A 19,377-nucleotide genomic window follows, 5' to 3' on the forward strand; every position below is an offset into this window, starting at 1 on the left:
GGGAGATCCTCTCTGTGCCTGAGGCTCCCCTCTGCCCACCAGTGACACCATCCCTAGTGCTCTGCCATAGCAGAGCCCTGCCAGCACTCGGCTTCCCGCTGCCTTGAGGCCACAGCGTGGTCTCAGGGGAGGGGAAAGTATGTGTGCTTTCATTAGAAATAATTAAGACCTTGCCTTTGATAAAAGCCTTGGAAGATTTCTGCTCATACTGAAACAGCAGGAAAAAAGAGGCACAGCCACCTCAGCACAGGCAAGGCTCCTCCAGAACAGTGGAGTGAGGGCTGTTGGTTATCCAAGGATGAGCCAGCACGGACAAACCACTGAGTGAGACTCCAAGCCTGGTTACTCCTTGAATTCTTCCCCAGCACTGCCAAGACTGGGGGTTTCTGCATTAGCAGCTTTACTCTTTGGTGGATGTCCACCCACAGAGCACTGGACAGAGGCCTCACGATCAGAGGCCACTTAGCACAGGTGACACAGCCCGTGACAGCTTCTGGCAGCCACCAAGCCACTGCCACACGCACTTGCCAAGTCCTTGAGTCATCTAATGAAAATGCAGATTTTCCAAAGCCGACGCTGCTGGGTTTTGTGCGTATTCCTGTGGGCTTGTGGTCACGATCAGCCTCTCTGCGCTGCTCAGCTCCTCCAGCAGCTACTATGGAAACAGGGAGCAGCACCTGTTTCTCAAGGGCAGGTAGTTCAGGGGGTTGGGCTGGTTCAGCCAGGATTTGGGAAGCATTGCAAGAAAATGGGTGTTCAGTCTGGGTCTGGGATAATTCTAAAGGCACTTCACCTGCCAGGAGTTAAACAGGTACCAAGCAGCAGAGCAGGGACACCCCCAACTGCTCCCATCATTCCAAAAGAGGAACTTTAAATGGCTCAGCGTGCCAACACCACATTCTTACCAAGCCAATCTTCTCCATGGTAAGAGGCTTCTGAGCTATCTGGGGGAGCACAGCTGATATGGCCTCCGAGGAGGTGTCACATGCCACAGTGAGGGGAGATTAATGCAAAGAATTTAAGGTCAATGGTTTGGGCCAGCTGCTATTTATAAAGAGGAAGGAAAGCAGAACAGCAGTTTCACCTCTCGGCCTTAAGAAATGTCTTGTCAAGGAGAACACACTGGGAGGGGCACACCTTAATCCATCTTCAGCTTTTCTTCACCTCCAAACCAGCCAGTTTGGGAGTATTCTCTCCTCTGTCCCAGTGCTGTGGTCCCTGGATCGCCAGAACTCTCCCTCTTCCACCAAAGGGACTGGGAGGTTAAACCCAAACCCCAACAGTGCTGCCTCTAACATGACCCAATGCACACCAGGGTCCGGAAATCCAGGGCATATGGAAAAGCCTTGGAGCCCATGGCCTTGCAAAGCCTCTTCACAGCTAAAACTAAGTCCTCCTTGTACACTGAATGTCCCACATTTCTTCATTTTTCAAGGAAACCTGTCCAACATCATTCCCAGGTGCAGAGACAGGAAGGACACCTGGCACAAGGTGGGACAGGAGTTAGGAAAACATTTTTTAGGCTGACTTGAAAAAAGCACTTTCTTCAGGAACTGTTTACAAATATAAGTAGTTTATAATGGATATGAAAACAAGAAGTTATCAGTTATTTACAATTCCCCAAAATGATCACATGCCCACCAAACCAGAAAATGTCACCTGTCGTCATATCATGTGATAGTAAAAAAAAGGAAAAAAAGAAACATTAGAATGTTTCTAGTGAAAACAGAAAAAGCAGAATTCCTCAAAACATCCTAAGAGGACCAAGAAGAAAAGCCCATCCAATCTGCATGTACTCAGCTAACACACGAGCTGCTATTTCAAATGCATTATTCACAGAGCAACAAAACCTGATTACATCATCTGGAGGTTTCATGGAGGTCAGCTGCATCAAATAGAAAAAGTGTTTGGCCAGAACGCCTTTGGGGCATTCTTTACAACATTTGTTTAGCATGTTCGAGTATAAACACAGGAGAATTTCACAAATGATATTGACTAAAGCCAAAAGCTACAGGGGACAAAGCACAATCTCATCCCTGTCAGAAAAAAAATGTATCCAACAGTAGAATCCAAAAGCCAAAGCCAAAAAAAGCAAATCACTAATGCCTCTGGATGGAGGTCACATGTCTGCTTCCAGGGCCAGAAGTTTTCCCCAGAACCTGAGTTCCATTTTTTGAGTTCTGTAAGATTTACAGAAAGGTAAAAATAGGAGAGCTTTTACTTCCCACCTCTTTGCTGAATGTTACTGCCATGGGAACGTGCTCTGCACGCTGCCAGCTTCTTCCCAGATAATTTCCTATTTCTCCACTAAGCCTCTGGCTCACACATGACTCAGTTTTAGCGCTTCACTGAGATAAGCATGTGCCCCAGCCTAGACTTAAAATTAGCAGGGCAAACCTCAGCCCCTTCTTCAGAGCCTGGGATAATCAGGCATTCTATTAATGAAAAATGTGCTGGTTTATGTCAGCAACCAACTGGAGCTCCTCCCTTGTGTAGGCAAGGGATGGACAAGAGAAAGCTGAGCCCAGCACAGAGCTGGTAAGCCCAGCATACACCCATCTCCTCTTGATGCAGGGAGATAAACCCTTCCACCACAAAAAACATCAAGCCAGATAAAATAGTTTAATATAGAGCGAGAAGAAGTATTGCATAAAAATAAGCAAAATCTTTTTCTTAAAAAAAAAAGTCTGAGAACTCGTATTTAGAAGAAAAGCTGGTTGGGTATCGATCATGTGGGTGACTCATGAATGCAGGAGCTACAGGAAGAGTTCAGGATGTTCCTAGCTTCTCCATCCACTAAATCCAGAGGAAGATCTGTGGAGCAAGATAAAAAGAAAACCACAGCAATCAGTGCTAGAGCCTCCTTCCAGCAGCATTAATTCAGCAGATCTCTCAGTCAAACCTCCAGTCTCCCTAGTACCAGAAGCTTTTTATGAGAACTCACGAGTATTTCCAGCCTCTTTTACCTGAGCCTGCAGCAACACACACTGACTCGATATAATTGTGCTTATTCTAGAGCCTGCCATCTGCAGAGATCCACGCTCTCTCTATTTGACAGGGAAACAAAGTTTAAGAAACTTGCTGGAAGGGATCCAGCCAGGCAGAGGCAGAGCAGATGACAGAATTAACCTTTAACTGTAAATCATCATCTCACTTCAGCCACAAAAGTACCAATTTATTTCTTCATTCCTTGTTTCAACCTGATAAATGGAGCAGACTCCTGATTCACACACACAGCTTGAGCACGTACATCATGTCCTTGAGAGATGGAGAAGGAGCATGATCCAAGTGGAAATTCTCTCTTAAGAGACAGATAAACCTCACTGGAAAGCACACATCCAGAGCCTGGACTTGGAGCTCTGCAGTACCACCAAAATGGAAATCAGAACGAGTATTTAAATGCTATTTTCAGAGTTTGTTCTTGCAAACCATTCCACTCTTTATTCTGATTCAATTCTTATTTTTAATGAAGAGTTAAGACACAAAATGGTACTTACGTGTTAGGTGATCCAAAACCAAACCCTGAAAGAAAAGCAAGATAGAAAAATAGTTGGTAAAGGGGAAAATGAATGCGTAGGATTTGTAGTAAATGTCCCCTCCCACACACAGATTGAAAAATACTTCTTTCCTGCCTTAGGCCAGGAAAAAAGCGATGGGCAAACAATGGAAGTCAAATCTCCATCTAGAAGAGAAGTGACTTGCCTGGCTCCTAAGAGAGCTTGGCTTTCACTGCTCATCAGCCAGGTCATTCATTAGCAGCCCTGCAGACAATCTGCCTGTTTGTTCCTCTCTCTCTCTGAGTTGCTTTCTGGAGGTGGTTTGTGCTTAATGCAGGCCCCTGGTGTCAGGCAGCCACCACAGAACATGGCCTTGCACGGGCTCTGCTCTGAGCCCTGGCTAAATCACTGTGGCTTCACTGAATTGCAGCAGAAAAACATTTGGCTGTTGGTGTTTCAGTTCGATTTTGCAGTGCATATTACTCTGACACTGAGTACTTACACCACAGATACCCAAGCACATGGCACTGAAGAGATACTCCTTATTTCTCAATATTTGCCTTTGAGGAGAAAGAGCAACTCCACAAAAACAGGTGAAAAGCAATAATCTGAGGAGGTGTGCAGAGAAGAGTGATGTGCTGACATTGCACACAGCAGATCAGTGATGGTATTAGGAGCTGAAGGCTGAGAAGGTGCTACACCCCACCCTGCACCTCAGTTCTCCTGGACACGGTGCCTTCCCTACAGCACCACCAAGGACCAGGCAGATATTTGGCAGGGAGCTGAGGAGTCACACCCAATTTCCAGGGAAAACCAGAGACATGGGGGCTGTTAGGGTGATTATATTTTAGCCTCTCCTACCTCCTCCACCTGTCCCAAAAGCTGAGAATCCACTGCTTTGTGTGCCAAAGCCGCTGCCCTGCTGGGACAGGGAGCCAAACGTGGGGGTGTTTTGGTTTGCCAAGGTGCCAAACGACGCCGTGTTGTTACTGGTACCACCAAACCTGCAGGTTTTGAAGAGAAATTCTGAGTTTGCAAACATCTTCTCACTTACACTGGAAGTTTGTCCCCATACCCATGATAACTGTGCACTCCTTACATGAGGATACATCAAAAGGTGAGATCAGCTGATACGAATAATTGTTCATTTTGGAAAGAGATTTCCTGGTTTGGGAGAGACTATTGTACATAGAAAGGTCTGTTCAGCTCCCATTCTTGACACATGCTGGGCAGGAAGGCAAATATGTTCATGCTTACACAGGGTATGTTTTCAAGTGCTTGGAAATACCAACTCCAGCTATCAAATGGAACATTTTAATTCACCTCTGTGCGTGGTTTTCACCAAAAGTACAGCATCATTTCGTTTCACAAACAGGGCAGCAAACCGAGAATTGGTGTGAGCTGCTCAAAGCCAGAGCACAAAGCAGGGCCCAGATACAGAACCCAGATTCCCAAATTTCAGGGGGTACCTTCCCCACTGCCCACGCAACCATCAGCGAATTTCTCAATTCCTTTCTCTCCCCAGCCCATTTTGAACCACACAAGGTTCCAGTGTTTCCTTGAAGATCTGCACCTACCTGGCACTTCTCCCCGCCACCTCTAACTAATCACTTCCTAATTGCTTTTGGGGACTGAAATAAGAAACACTTTTATATATGGAAATGTGTCTTTCTCCACCCACTCTGTCCAACCAGGCAGCACAGAGCTCTCAGTGTGACACAACTAATAAGACCATGACATACAATATGCTTCTGTGCCCCCTCTACACTTCTCCCCATTCTGAATGTAAGAAATGCTCTCAAAAAACGACCCTCAAGTTTAAGTTAAACTGGAAAAAAGGCAGACACAACATTTCCAAATGACAAGCTCTGCTAAAGCTCTGCAAGTGAACAACAATCCTAAAACCCAGCAGCAGCCTGAGCAGAGCTGGACAAGTCACAGTGTGCCAGCTCTGCAAGGCTGTGCCTCACACAAGCTCCTGTCATTTCTCACTTAAAATACAACCTGACAGCACGTTAACCCACCTCTCCATCCATCCACATCTAGGAGACTTTTAAAAACCCAAAACACAAACCCACATCAAAAGCTATCTCTCCAGATAAAAGACAGCCCTTGTAGCAGTGTGACAAGCAATTCACCTGGTAAAGGACATCACCTCTCCTCTCCCAGCCACTGCCACGTGTGCACAATGCTTCCACAGACAGCAGTAGATACCAGGGGCAGTTCAGTGACTTTGCATCTCTGGCCCTGCTTTGGCTCCTCACCCCTGTACTTGCAGGCAGCACTAGCTCAGAACCACAAATGTGCTTTTCTCAGGAAAAGCAGAACAGGTTTTTTAGTTCTTTTTAAAAGGAAGCAAGATTGGGTAATGTGTTTAGAACAAGAGGTTTTAGAGTGCTCCATCTTCTCAGGAGCATGCCACAACACACAAATCCTGTCCATCTGGTGTAAGGAAGAAGAAGTGAAAATGGTGACAAGGAAACCTGTGGTTCAAACTGCTCCTTTTGGTTGCAACCAGGAGAGGCCTGTCATAAGGGCTGCACACAGTGTAAGTAAGAAACAGCTTAATATGGACAGATTTTCTTTGAGACATATAAAAGACATGACATGCAGTCATTGCCTAGTAACAATTTAATCCAACCTATCTTGCCCAGATTTCCAGTCCTTTTTTAAAGCTGCTGTGCAAAACACAATTGAGATGCGCTTGAGGTTAGTTTATAAAAGCAAAACATTATTTGCCCACCAACAGTTGGAACTGCAGGCTCTGAAGTAGTGGTTTCTGACACCCCAGTCATTTATTGAGTGATGCAGATTTTTCAGAGTTGAAGCAGTATGAATCACAAGTATTTAAGTCAGCAGAATATTCTCAGGAACTTGGAGCTAATACAACACCATGTACTTGCAAGTGGCTTCTTTGGAATTGGGATTTTTAAAGTTTCACTTCAAGAGAAAGGCAGAAAGGAAGTCCTGCACAGATTCTACATTATACTGCAGAATTAAACTATTGCTCAACATTTTGTGGTGAGATTTGGATTTTTGTAAAGCTGCCTGGGAATTCTGCACACTCTTTTAAAGTTCTAAAAATCAACATCCTCAGGGAACTCTGAAAATACCAGACTGAATTCAGCTCAGAACCACAAATGTGCTTTTCTCAGGAAAAGCAGAACAGGTTTTTTAGTTCTTTTTAAAAGGAAGCAAGATTGGGTAATGTGTTTAGAACAAGAGGTTTTAGAGTGCTCCATCTTCTCAGGAGCATGCCACAACACACAAATCCTGTCCATCTGGTGTAAGGAAGAAGAAGTGAAAATGGTGACAAGGAAACCTGTGGTTCAAACTGCTCCTTTTGGTTGCAACCAGGAGAGGCCTGTCATAAGGGCTGCACACAGTGTAAGTAAGAAACAGCTTAATATGGACAGATTTTCTTTGAGACATATAAAAGACATGACATGCAGTCATTGCCTAGTAACAATTTAATCCAACCTATCTTGCCCAGATTTCCAGTCCTTTTTTAAAGCTGCTGTGCAAAACACAATTGAGATGCGCTTGAGGTTAGTTTATAAAAGCAAAACATTATTTGCCCACCAACAGTTGGAACTGCAGGCTCTGAAGTAGTGGTTTCTGACACCCCAGTCATTTATTGAGTGATGCAGATTTTTCAGAGTTGAAGCAGTATGAATCACAAGTATTTAAGTCAGCAGAATATTCTCAGGAACTTGGAGCTAATACAACACCATGTACTTGCAAGTGGCTTCTTTGGAATTGGGATTTTTAAAGTTTCACTTCAAGAGAAAGGCAGAAAGGAAGTCCTGCACAGATTCTACATTATACTGCAGAATTAAACTATTGCTCAACATTTTGTGGTGAGGTTTGGATTTTTGTAAAGCTGCCTGGGAATTCTGCACACTCTTTTAAAGTTCTAAAAATCAACATCCTCAGGGAACTCTGAAAATACCAGACTGAATTTGTACCTTTCTAGTAGAGAAAAAATTGTCAAAGCTTCCCACAAGTTAAGTCACTGAATTATCTTTCTTGAGTCTGCAGACTGCTTATGCAAGACCTCTTTTCCATCAACATGCTGCTTGTTCTGAATCCCATTTTATCTTTAAGCTCTCCATGTTGTCACAGAGCATATCAAGTCTCAGTACAAAATCCTGCAGCACAAAGGCTGGATGTTGGAACTGAACAAACTACCAGTTGATTTAAGCTACGTCATCCCTACAAACACATCCTTGTTTGTGGAGATTTAATTAAGCTGCCTGCATTTTCACCCTTTCCAAAGGGACTCCTCAATTTGCTGCACATTCTGGACAGCAGGAGCACCTGGCTGAAGCTTCCCCCAGCTCCAGGGTACCTGCCCACACCTCACACAGGGAATTAACAAGTCACACTTGTGGATGTCCCCCTGTGCCTTATGCAAAGGCAGCTCCTCCTGAAACCAGACAAAGAGACAAACACTTGTGAAATAAATAAACACCAAGACTGGGAAGACGTCTGGTTTCCTCTCCTCACTGGAAGTTTTTCTCTTTTGAATTGGCTCTGTGCAGTCTGACTGTAACTGCAGGACAGGAAGGAGTGCTGCTGGCTGCTAGCACAGTGCTGAAGAACTGCATTTGCTGCCGACTGCAGAAGCTGCTTGACGAGGTTTGGAATTTTTTATTTGCTGAACAAAGCGAGGAATAATGTGCTGTCTGCTCTGGTGCCAAGCACAGGCTTAGGGGGTACAGGAACAGGTAAAAACAATCAGTGAGGGATAAACATGAAGTGCTCTGGGAGCACAGGCTGTTACAAGTGCCTCATCCCACAGGTGAGAGAACAGCCTGAATTCTCATTAGCATCTCTAGCCCAAATGTAACCAGAGGATAAAGTGTCTGGACAGAGTCACAAATAACAATATTGTTATTTTCTTTGCTAGGCATAGTTTGTAGTCCTAGGTTTGCACTCATTAAATGCACACAGAGAAAATACCCCTGCATTTCCTCACACAGTTGCAAGCTGACATCTCTAAAGCTAAAGGTTCAACACAAGAGTATCAGCATTAAAATGATCCCACACATTACTTCCTTTGGGGTACAAGTTTTAGTTTTACACCTTAATTGTTTTTTTCTTTTAAACAAACAAACCAAGGACACTTTGAGCTGACCAATCAATGACTGAATATATTCGTTATGTTAAAGCAGAAGTAACCAAGCACAATCTTGTCATGCAAGAAGGTTGTTTTCCCTGGCTTACCCAAATCCTCCAGCGCTGGCTGCTGCTGTCCCCTCGCCGAACACTTTGCCTCCCGTTGAGCCCAGAGGGCTTGAAAAGGTTGGGGCTGAACCGAATGCTGGCACCCCTCCAAACCCAGGGGATCCCCCAAAAGTGGGAGGGCTGCCAAACACTGGAGCAGCACCGAAGCCACCTGAGCAAAACAGAGGCAAAAAAGGGGACAAGAACATCACATAAACGATAACGCAGAGAGAGAAAACAAAGAGCAGATTTCCAAGTAGATAATGGGGCCGTTCATCTTATCATATGGACACCAAAGTATTTATAGGATTAATTCCAGTCTGCAGGGTGTTTTATTGCAAAAGATACGGATAAGAAGTGCCTGAATGCATGAAAGAAAACTGCAACTGGCAAGTCTTCCCCATCTCTTAAGATCAGAGAGTAGAAGCAAACTTGGGTTTTAGGTGCTTCAGTGATGCAAAGATTCAGGAGGTAGGGGATGATCTAATCCTGGTTTAAGTGGTGGAAACTAAAATGGAAGGATTAAATGCCAGGTCAGTGGAAGTGCCTGCAGGGAATCAAGAACTTATGTCTGCTCTTGGCATTTTCTGTTCAGGGTTTAGCTGCCTCCTGCAGCTCTGAATGGATTTCTACCCAGATTATTTTATTCTATGTTCGTCTGCTGATATTATTGGCCCATTTCTAATTGACACTGTGGAACGTGAAGTCCTTCACCTGCTCTTTTATTTGACCAGGGATGAGGATAGGACACCACAGCACATTTTAATACCCAGGGTGAAATTCCAGTCCATGCCAAGGTAATGGATACTGTTTGGCTGTAAACACAAAAGGTCTGGAAAAAAAATAAATGCTAGGCCTGAATTATTTAAACACAGATCAGATATTTTGTTACCTCTATCTCTAGGAAGTTAAGAACATTTATCCCAGGGGCTGAAGCTTTGCTTGGCAAACACTCACTTTCACAATATTAACATGTTTCACTTTCCTTTTCCCACTATTTTTAAGTAGTGAAATGAGAATAAAAGAGGTTACAAAACCCAGGGTGAAGTTTGTAAAATAATATTCCAAGGAAGTATCTAAAATAGGAAAACTGTATTCAGTTCCATGTTCTGTACTCTCGATTGTACAGAACATAAGACCAGAACTAAATTACACAGCTCTCAGCTCTTAAATTGCAATGGGAATTTTTGAAATGAACACCTGAGCGTGTAGTTTACTGGATGCTGCATAAGAGAGAGTAATAATCTGCCTTAGACCCACCAGTTAAAGCTCCATTTAGTTATTTTTTATTTACTGTTCAGAGACAGTTCTTGTCCATGCACCGAGTCCAGGCTGTGGACAGCTAAGTGGCAGAACAGCAAATATCTCCCAGACAATGTGGGTTGTCCCAGTGGGTGGATTCCCAAAGTACCTGCTTTGTTTGGACTGGAGAACCCAAAGCCTTGGGAGGCCACACTTCCACCACCGGAGCTGAAAGTGCCCGTAGGCTTCTGCTCTCCAAAGGAGGAGCTGCCAAATCCAAAAGTCTTTGCCCCGCTGTTCCCAAATAAGCTCGAAGAATCTGGGGAGATGAAGAATATTTATAAACAGCCAATACTCATAGCAGACTATGTTCTACACTGCACTTCATTAGCTGAAGCAGGAGAAGGGAAAATTACTTTTCTTTCCCCAGCCCCCAAGCACACACTGAACATCACACTGAAAACAACACAGGGAGAAGCCAAGGTTTCCTTTATTCCTACGGGACTTTGTAGTTCCACCAAGATCCATTCTGCATCTGATGGACCAGTAGCAACCCTTTATTGCTGCAATCTAGTAAATCACCAGGAGGGATGATTTGTTTAGATGCATCCTGTGCCCCAGTCAGTAAAAGACAATTCCTCAAGTGAGAAATGCCAGCAGCTACAATCAGTCTCTCCAGACAACACAAATATCAGCAAACCACAAATTAAAGATTCTCAGCTGTTTTGGCAATGCTCAGTATTTCTACACAAGATTATCTAACAGGACCTTAAAGTAGGAGCCAAACTTTTCCAGCCTTACTGAGAAATTAACTCATTTTTTCACCCTTCATAAGCCTACAGGGAGTTTTTGCATCTAGAGGCAGGACACAGAACAACCAAAGCTTTTCTATGGTGAACCATCTGTTTTGTTTCATCACAAAACCCAGAACTGCATTAAATGATTAAATTAGCAAGGTTAGAAAACTGACCTCAACCATTAATCCCAATGGATCATTAAAGATGTAATAAAATAAATGGATTTTCTGTCTTAAGGCTTGAAGTGCTACTTCTAACCACTTGCAGCACTAATTTTAAAGCTTTCCTTTGTTTCCCAACTTTCATGCTTAGCCACTGCTTCCCCTTCTTTGTGCTTTCTATCTATCCATATGTCACAGCAAATTTTGATGAAGTATGCTACATGTGCTGCATAATGATATTAATTTTTTGGCAGAGGGTAACAAAAATTCTATACCTCACATATTATTACACCTCACATATTGATTCTTGGCAATTTTTACAGTCTTAGGGCAACGAGAGAGGATTAAAGCTTTCTAACTTCCAACCAAGTTGGAGGCAGAAACTCAATGACAAGAATTTGGAGTATTCCATTTTAATGAAGGACTTGGCCAAGAATTCTCTACAGAATATAGATGTTATTCACTCTTCTTGCATCTGCTTGTTTATTTCAATGGCTTCCCTACTTGTTTTCCATAAACCTAGAAGAAAAATTCTGGATTACACATTACACATACTCTGGGTTACCCCCCCAAAGCCTTTCATATTAACACAGAATTTACTCAAAAACAATTAGCAGCAGAAAATCAGATGGGATCACAAAAGCAGATGGAAATCACATTTTGTATTCTTGTTCAATTCACTTACTCTGGGAAGCTGCAGATCCAAATCCTCCACTGGAGGAACTGAAGGGATTCTTATTGGCTGCATCCTGACTTGGCTTTCCTCCTAAACCACTGAAGAAGCCTCCACCTCTCCCACCACTTCCAGCTCCAAACAAGCCTGCACTGGAAGAAGATGGCTGCTAGAACACAAAAAGGACAAGAAAGGGATTTAAGCAAAGTCAAAGCAGCATGTGTTCCCCCCAAGGCTGCTCTGCCTGGGCTGTTTCTCTGGATGTCTGAAGGAGCTGACAAACCAGCCAGAAATCACCTTCCAAAATGGAACACCATGAAATTTTATTTAAGTCTGTCTTAAATCTTGTCCACAGCACAGAATAATGCCTTTGAGACTTGCCCTACACTTGCCCTACTTTCCACTTAGCATGGAATCAAGGCAGGAGACTTACTGCATCTGTCTTATCTTGCATGTGATAAAATATTTGTGTCTCCATACCCCCTGGAGTACTCATGCAGATGATGCTTTGGTGCTCACCACAACAGCAAATATCTCCAGTACAGACTGGGACACATTTTATTAAACACATCAAATTGTATTTTTAAAAATATATCAGAAATAGGGAACCCTGACCAAGCCCCCCACATATAACAGCCCTTTGTTTCTACAAAAAGCCATAAATACTTGCCTGGCCAAAGACAGTGCCTCCAGTATTTGCTGCTTGCCCAAACACAGAACCTGTGTTACTAGAACCAAAACCTAGAAGAAAAAAAGAAAAATTAACCACAAGAACTATTATTAGAGTGTAAGACATTCAGGGAGGTGACACTAGACCAGGACAGGAAAAGGACAGCTCTTCCATGCCAGAACACAGGGATATGAATGATGTTACCAAACCTATCTAGGCTGGACAAATACAAAGCATGTGCCAACACACAAATAATAAGTGACATTGGAAGTTTATTTGAAAATCATTCTCATTCTCTCTTCAGCCAACTTAAAAACAGACAATAGAAGGCCGTTTCACGTGTGGGATTGTTGCTAACACTAAGAGAATTGGATTCCTGTTAACATGGCTACAATAATACTGCAAGTCGTGCACAAGCACTGGAGCATTCTGATTGTCCTTGTGTAAAGAGAATCTGAGTTTTGTTACCTGAGGACTCCTGTTAAAGATAATGAAATGTTTTGACTAAAAAAAGAACTCCCCTTTCCATTTCCCAGTTCACTTAAATGTGCCTTTTGTAATAAAACTTGCATTTCTATAATTAGGAACACCTTTCTTGAGCAGAGTTCACTTCCCCCAATTTAACTATTCTCTGCTACTGTAGTTAAAATGAGCAAGAAGTTGCCTGCGGTGCCATAATTTTTAATTAACTGAACCTAATTGGTTTTTCTTCCTTGGAAATACATGCTCTCTATTATTACTATGTACTTGTCACTTTTCCCTGGGAGCTCTCTGAAGATTGTACAGAGAAACCTTTGGAAAAACCTCAACAATATACTGAGCATGTGGAGAACAAAAAGGGACTGACCAAGGAGGTTTGGTCCGTGCAAGAATCCAATTTAACTGTGTGGACAGGTAGCTGATGCTCATGTTACTGTCATATTTAATTTTGAACTGTTTCCAAATGCAGCAGCAGATTTAACAGGTTATTCCCTGCAAATCCATCACTTTGAGGGTTTAAATTATTTTTGGCCATTCTATCTGATGACATGGTATTACACCTGGCTGTACAGCCACTGTTGCACGTGTTCAGTGCAGGCCACTGAAGGAAGTGTTGCATCTGTATTTATTCATTGCCTTGGTTATGGTCTCAGAGCTGCTCTGCCCCTTTGGTGCAACCATTTACAACATTTCCAGTTACTGTGCAACAGGCAGGACAATATGTAATGCAAAATTAAATCAAGGTAGACTTGTAAGTATAAAACAAAGGCAGGATTGGATGACAAGGCTACATTCAGAGGCCTGCTGATGAACAGTGAAGCAGAGCAAAAGCTGCTTTGGTCTCCAGTGCTGCAGCTCTTATTCTTACTAATTCAAAACAAAACAAAACCAAACCAAAAAAATGAAAACCATCAGGTGCCATAGAGGAAAAAAAGGCAATAATCCCATCCTGCTTTCCCCAGTGATACACTCCAAGCCAGACAGTGCCACTGGGACAGCGCCCTGCTCTTACCTGAGGCCTGGCAGAAGCTGAACCCAGCAGAGGACGTGGTGGTGGTGACAGCAGCGGTGCCACCGAACACAGATGCCCCTTGCCCAAAGCCAGTGCTCTGCCCAAACACAGGAGGGCTGCTCTGCCCAAAGAGCACCCCGCCCGTGCTGGCTGGCTGGCCGAAGGAGAAGGAGCTGGCGCTGTTGGTGCTGGCTGGGGCTCCAAAAACATTCCCACTGCTTGAGGCTGCTGTGGAAGCTGCTGGCTGGCCAAAGGCTGGCATTGTCCCAAACCCAGAGTGGCTGAAGGTAAAGCCACTTGAAGAACTGCTTGCAGGTTGCCCAAAGATTGGTGCTTGCCCAAAGGCTGGCTGGCCAAAGCCCCCTGTCGTGGTGGTGCCAAAAGCAGAAGTACCAAAGCCTGAGGTGGCAGCCTGGGTGGTGGCAGTGGCTGTGGACAGAGTGCTGGTGGTGAGCTGCCCGAATGGAGAGGATGCTGTGGTACCTGCTGGGAGCTGTCCAAAAACAGGTGGTGTGGAAGGAGTGGCAGCTGTTTCCCCAGCAGGCTGGGTAAATGCTGAGCCAGAAGAGCTGGAACTTGGTGGCTGAGAGAACACCGAGGAGCCTGCAGAAGTGGGAGGAAACACAGAGGCACCAACAGCTGGACTCTGCACACCTGTAGTAACATCAGAGGTAGCAGCCAGAGCACTTGTGGCTTCTGCAGCAGAGGCAACACTTGCTGTGGAGGTTGTTGCTGAGACATTCTGATCTGGTGGGGCGGCTGCAGAGACAGCAGGAGGCACCAGGGCCTTCAGATCGCTGGTGGAGGTGGGAGCAGCCACGGGGTCAGGGGGAGGTGGTGCCACTGTGGTCCCAGAGCCCTCTGGGACGGAGTCCCCAGCTGTGGCCTGGGGTAAGGTGGGTTCTTTAAGTGGCTCTGAGAGCTGTGCCTGAGGCTGTGGCACTGGAGGTGAAGACCCAGCTGCTACGGCTTCATTTTCAGATGGTTTTTCTGACCCAGGTGGTAATTTGGCATCCCCTGCAGACTTACTGGAAGTTGCAGCAGGGACAGCAGTTTGTGATGAACTTGAGAAACCTCCAAACGAGAGGGACGTTGAAGCAGGGAGAGTAGAAGGGGTAGAGGTGGATGTGCTCATACTGTTTGCTTGCTGAATACCAAATGAAAAGGCAGGTTTGTTGCCACCAGAACCTCCAAGATTAAACACCCCAGAAGACCCTGTGTTGGTTAACTGGACATTGCCAAAGAGACTGCCTGTGGCACTAGTGCTGATGGACAGGGATGCTGTGCCAGCTGACGTGACTGACGTTGAAGCAGCTTCTCCAGCTTTTCCTAATGCCAGGGGAGCAGCAAAATTAAACCCAGAAGGTATTGTAGACACTTTAGTTGACTGTGTTCCTGCAACACTGGTAGATGGTGCTTTAGTGGTGGTCTTGGCATTATCATCTACTTGACCAACCCGTAGTCCTGAGAAGCTCCCAAGAGTTTCCCCAGCTAGACTGCCCTGAAACAAGTGATCTCCTGGTTTGGATGGAGTAATATCCAACTTGCCAGAGGTTGTGGGGGGAGCAGAAGATGTTGCAGCAGCTTTGTTTGACTGGGTGCCATCTGCTGAGGAGCCACCTCCTACTACACCTCCTGGAGCACCTGCTGACTTGTGGGACCCAAAAGCAAAGGAGGCCTCGGGAATTGTTCCAAGTTTGGAACTCCCAGCAAACAGAAATGAATCCGGCTGGGCAGACTCTTTTGCAGGGGCTGTCAGTGAGAGAGACAGAAGTAACAAATCAAGTTAGGGTATGCAAAGCTCATTTATCATTCTTAGAATAATGGTCTGGTTTAGTGCTTCACAGACTGTCAGTGCTCTTGCCTCAAAGCTATAAAGCCTCTGTCCATCAGGTGACTGCAACCTTCACATCCATTCAGGACACAACAGTGACACCTGAAGCCTTTATGGCCAGGGTGGCAGCAACAAACACTGTTACTGTCACATCATAGCCTCCACTTAAGCATCCTTCTCTTTAAGTAGAGACAACTCCAGCCTTTGGCTCCTATTTCTTTTTCAGCAGTTTGATAAAAACATAAAAGACCTGGTTATTACAGATAATTTTCTATTGACACCACTTTCACCCCTTCTTACTTGGTTCAGGTAAAAAATTCCTGACATTTACTACAGCACTTTGCTTTTAAACCAATGGCTCAGAACAGTTTAGGTCATAAAAATACTTTCTGGCACTTGAAGAGTCTTCTACAAAATCAAATCTTTCTTAACAAATTCAGCTATTTATAGACCACCAACCAGTTTCTATACAGCCTGTTTTCAGCTCTGAAAAACTAGAGAAAAACTCTCAAATGTAATTGCCAAAGCAGCTCCACTTCTAACATAAACTCTGTACAACAGTGGGAAACTGTTGAAGTTTTAAGGGAGTCTGGGCTAGTTTTATTTAACGTACTATCATTTCATTTCTGAGCACCAAACACAAATTCTGACTTGAAAACACCACATTGGTGTTTGGGCAAAATATAGGAAATCTGCATGGAGATCAAACAACAAAGAGCAAAATCTTCTTAGCAGAGCTGGTATTATCCTTATGTTTTCCCCTATATTAAGTAACTGACACTCAATAATGCAGCTTTTTTTTTCCTCCTGAGGCCCTGAAATTACATTCTGTAGTTCTTCCACCACCAGTTACAAGGGTGCTCCTACCAGTTCACAGAGCAGTGTGAAGTACCTGCCCTCACACAGTGCTGTGGTTTACAAGTCTGTCTCCTGCACCTCCCACTCCTGCTTTATCTGTGTTATTTACCTAAGCTTTTATGTTAATCTTCAAATTTTAAACCCAGTTCATTCTCTCTGCTTAACAACAAGAGTATCAGTAGCATTAACGTGGCTGTGGTGGTCTAAGGATAGAAACAAGCCAAGATTTGTATGAAGAGGTGCTATCTTTTATCAGAGGAACCAATAACACTGGGAGCAAATTTTTGACAATATGACCTCATCTGCAAGACTGAAATTAAAGGCAGAAAGCTTCGAAACTATTACAAAGCAGATTTTATCAGTTCCTTCTTACCAGACTGGGCAAATAGGATCTACCTATGACATGGAAAGGCAGCCACTATTGTCATTTCAATTTTAGAAGCAACACAAAGCCATTCCAAGCATTTCCCTCTGATTACTAAATGCTCACTGGATGACAGTTCTGTGTCAGTCCACCTCAGCAACTTTAAATCTACAGATTAAAGACAGCAGAGAAAATTACTACAGATGTTACCCTTTACCCTCTAAATAAACGAAATGTTCCTGGCAACAAATATTTTGCTTACTCTTAATTGAAAGGTGGGTGGCCCAGATTTCTGTGTATTACAGGGCAGAACCCAGCATATGTATGAAATGTTACTGCAATTTTAGTAATAAAACTGCAACACAGAACAAGAACCACACAAATTAGGAAGAGTAAACATTCTCTCAGAAGGGAAGAGATGCTGTTTGCACCCTCTCCCAAACTAACCTTGTGAGGGAGCAAGGCTGGGCAGTGTCTGTGATGAAGCAGCTGATGTGACACCACTAAAATTAAATACAGACCTAGGAGGAAAGAGGAGAAAGAGAAAGAGTGACTTAGCTCAAAGTGTTGAAACTTCCAACCATATGATGAGCACAACTCTGAGACTCAGACTTGCACAAAGCCAGGCACACAGGCAGTTTCTCCAAGGACTAAACAGGAAGAGAGAAGCACACACACACACACATAGACACACAGTGCTCCATTTGTTTCCTCTCTAAAAAGGCTTCTAGAGGGTTAAAGAGAGTCAGAGCTCAAAGTTCTTTTGACCACCCCTTATCCTCCCATGTTCTTTCTTTTCTGCTGTGTATTTCTTCCCCATGCAGCTCTATCACTGAACACCATGCACCAAAACCTGATGGACTTGGGGAGACTGGTGAGAGGAAAAACCACAGGGGCAACTAGAGTTTAAAAGGGCTAAAAGGGAAGAGTCAGTGCATGTGCAGAAGGAATAACTGAATACTACCATCCACCAAAAAGGAGATCACTCACAGCAAGACAGAAATGAAAAGTTATCATTACTATTTTACACTAACAATATTTTGTCTTGCAAAAGTACTACGATCTTTCATTATGAGTCTTGCAGAGATCTTCATTTTCTGGGGCTTTTTAAGCTTTCTCTGATTCTCAAAGACCAGCTGCTGATACAGAAGTCAGGCCATGGGACTAAGACATCACTGACAACAGCACTGTATTTAGCATATGGTTTACACACTGAGGCACTGCACATGGGACAAAGGCAGGGTTGTTTGCTTTTTGAATCTGAATTTCCATCACTCAAAAGGATTCTTTTAGCCCTCTTAAGAGCCCAGCAAGGCATTTGGGTAGCATCCACTTAACAAACGTGCAGAGAAATGGGTAAGACTGAAAGAAACCAGCCATTTGAAAGTGCGTGTGTTCTGAAATTCTTAATGTTGCCACTTCATAGAGAAATTCACTTGAGTGTTAGAGCAGTAAACATGCAGAATTTCAAACAATCATTCCTAAGGTATTATCCCTCTCCCCTAAACATAAGATATAATCAAATAATTATTTTTGCCATCCCTGAAATAACATTCCATAAGAGAGATTTCAGAGTAACTGTATGTTCATAACATGTGCCTTGCTTTGTGTTATTGTTAGGTAACAGATATCACCAGATGGCTTGGGGCCCCTCTTGTCACCTTCATGAACTGATTACTTTTCAAGCCAAAACACAAAATTTGTTCTGCTGTATTAAAGTATTCAGGGGGTGTAACCATCAGTACATATTTTAAGTCATAACTGGGAACTTGTTCCAACAGTCCACTGTAAACAAACCCCAAAAGCAAGCCAGTCATCCTTTACTCTTGATTAGTTATCTCAAAGCAACATGATATTGTGTCAAAGTCTCACAGACCTTCAGACCTCACTCAGGCTTCCACAAACAAAGTCTTCAAAGGACTCTGGTACAACCCCTGCCCTCCCAGTCTAACATCTGCAGGTGCCATTTTACAGTATTGCACAGCCTGTAGGCAACACCTGCTGTAACAGCCAATACTCATATTTAATGTCAACTACAAAGAAATCTTAATGTTCATACAGACCCCGCAGAAGAAAACGAGAACGTTTTGTTAGGCTGTGAAGTTGTTGCTTGTACTGATGTCACAGTAGAAGAAACAGCTGTAACTGTTTTTACTGTCCCTTGTCCTGTAAGTTACAAGAACAACAAATAAATACGCTTTTAAAAGATATCTACAAATAAAAAAAAAAAAACCCAAAGCATGCTGTCATCCATTTATCAGAAAATGAGGGATTAGCTTGCACACACAGTCTGTAATTTAATAAATTTCAAATGAAAAGGAAGTGCTATCAAATTCAGGAGCTGCCATCTTCAATAAACCAAAATTTAAGAAGCATTTGGCAAGTCAAATATAATTCCTAGCTATTTTTACTGCTTCTTACCCCTGGCTAAGAGGCAACCTACATGCACGGATTAAAGGCAAAAGACCAACAGAGATGGATTTCAGACATTTATGCAAGAGGCTTATAAAACCATGTCCAATGCAAGCATTATTATCTAATACACATAAAAAATAAATTG

At 43.6% G+C, this 19,377-nt stretch overlaps 1 protein-coding gene across 2 annotated transcripts in view; it reads right to left on the reverse strand.

Annotated features, from left to right (window-relative positions):
* Nucleotides 1-1,559: 1,559 nt before the first annotated feature.
* Nucleotides 1,560-19,377, reverse strand: part of NUP214 (nucleoporin 214) — a 59,466-nt gene continuing 41,648 nt past the window's right edge. Inside the window, exons 27-36 of one of the 2 annotated variants that reach the window (XM_017745508.1) lie at nt 18,881-18,983; nt 17,265-17,338; nt 13,762-15,513; nt 12,270-12,340; nt 11,612-11,765; nt 10,138-10,287; nt 8,727-8,898; nt 4,359-4,501; nt 3,498-3,522; nt 1,560-2,814 (exon numbers count right to left, since the gene is read on the reverse strand). In XM_017745508.1, the coding sequence (XP_017600997.1) occupies nt 2,781-2,814; nt 3,498-3,522; nt 4,359-4,501; nt 8,727-8,898; nt 10,138-10,287; nt 11,612-11,765; nt 12,270-12,340; nt 13,762-15,513; nt 17,265-17,338; nt 18,881-18,983 (2,678 nt within the window). In that variant the 3' untranslated portion in view covers nt 1,560-2,780. Of the gene's footprint in view, nt 2,815-3,497; nt 3,523-4,358; nt 4,502-8,726; nt 8,899-10,137; nt 10,288-11,611; nt 11,769-12,269; nt 12,341-13,761; nt 15,514-17,264; nt 17,339-18,880; nt 18,984-19,377 lie in introns of both variants that reach the window. The other variant, XM_017745507.1, reaches the window with a different exon arrangement.

The sequence above is a fragment of the Corvus brachyrhynchos genome, unplaced genomic scaffold (genome assembly GCF_000691975.1).
Source record: "Corvus brachyrhynchos isolate BGI_N302 unplaced genomic scaffold, ASM69197v1 scaffold59, whole genome shotgun sequence".
Taxonomy (NCBI): Eukaryota; Metazoa; Chordata; class Aves; order Passeriformes; family Corvidae; genus Corvus; species Corvus brachyrhynchos.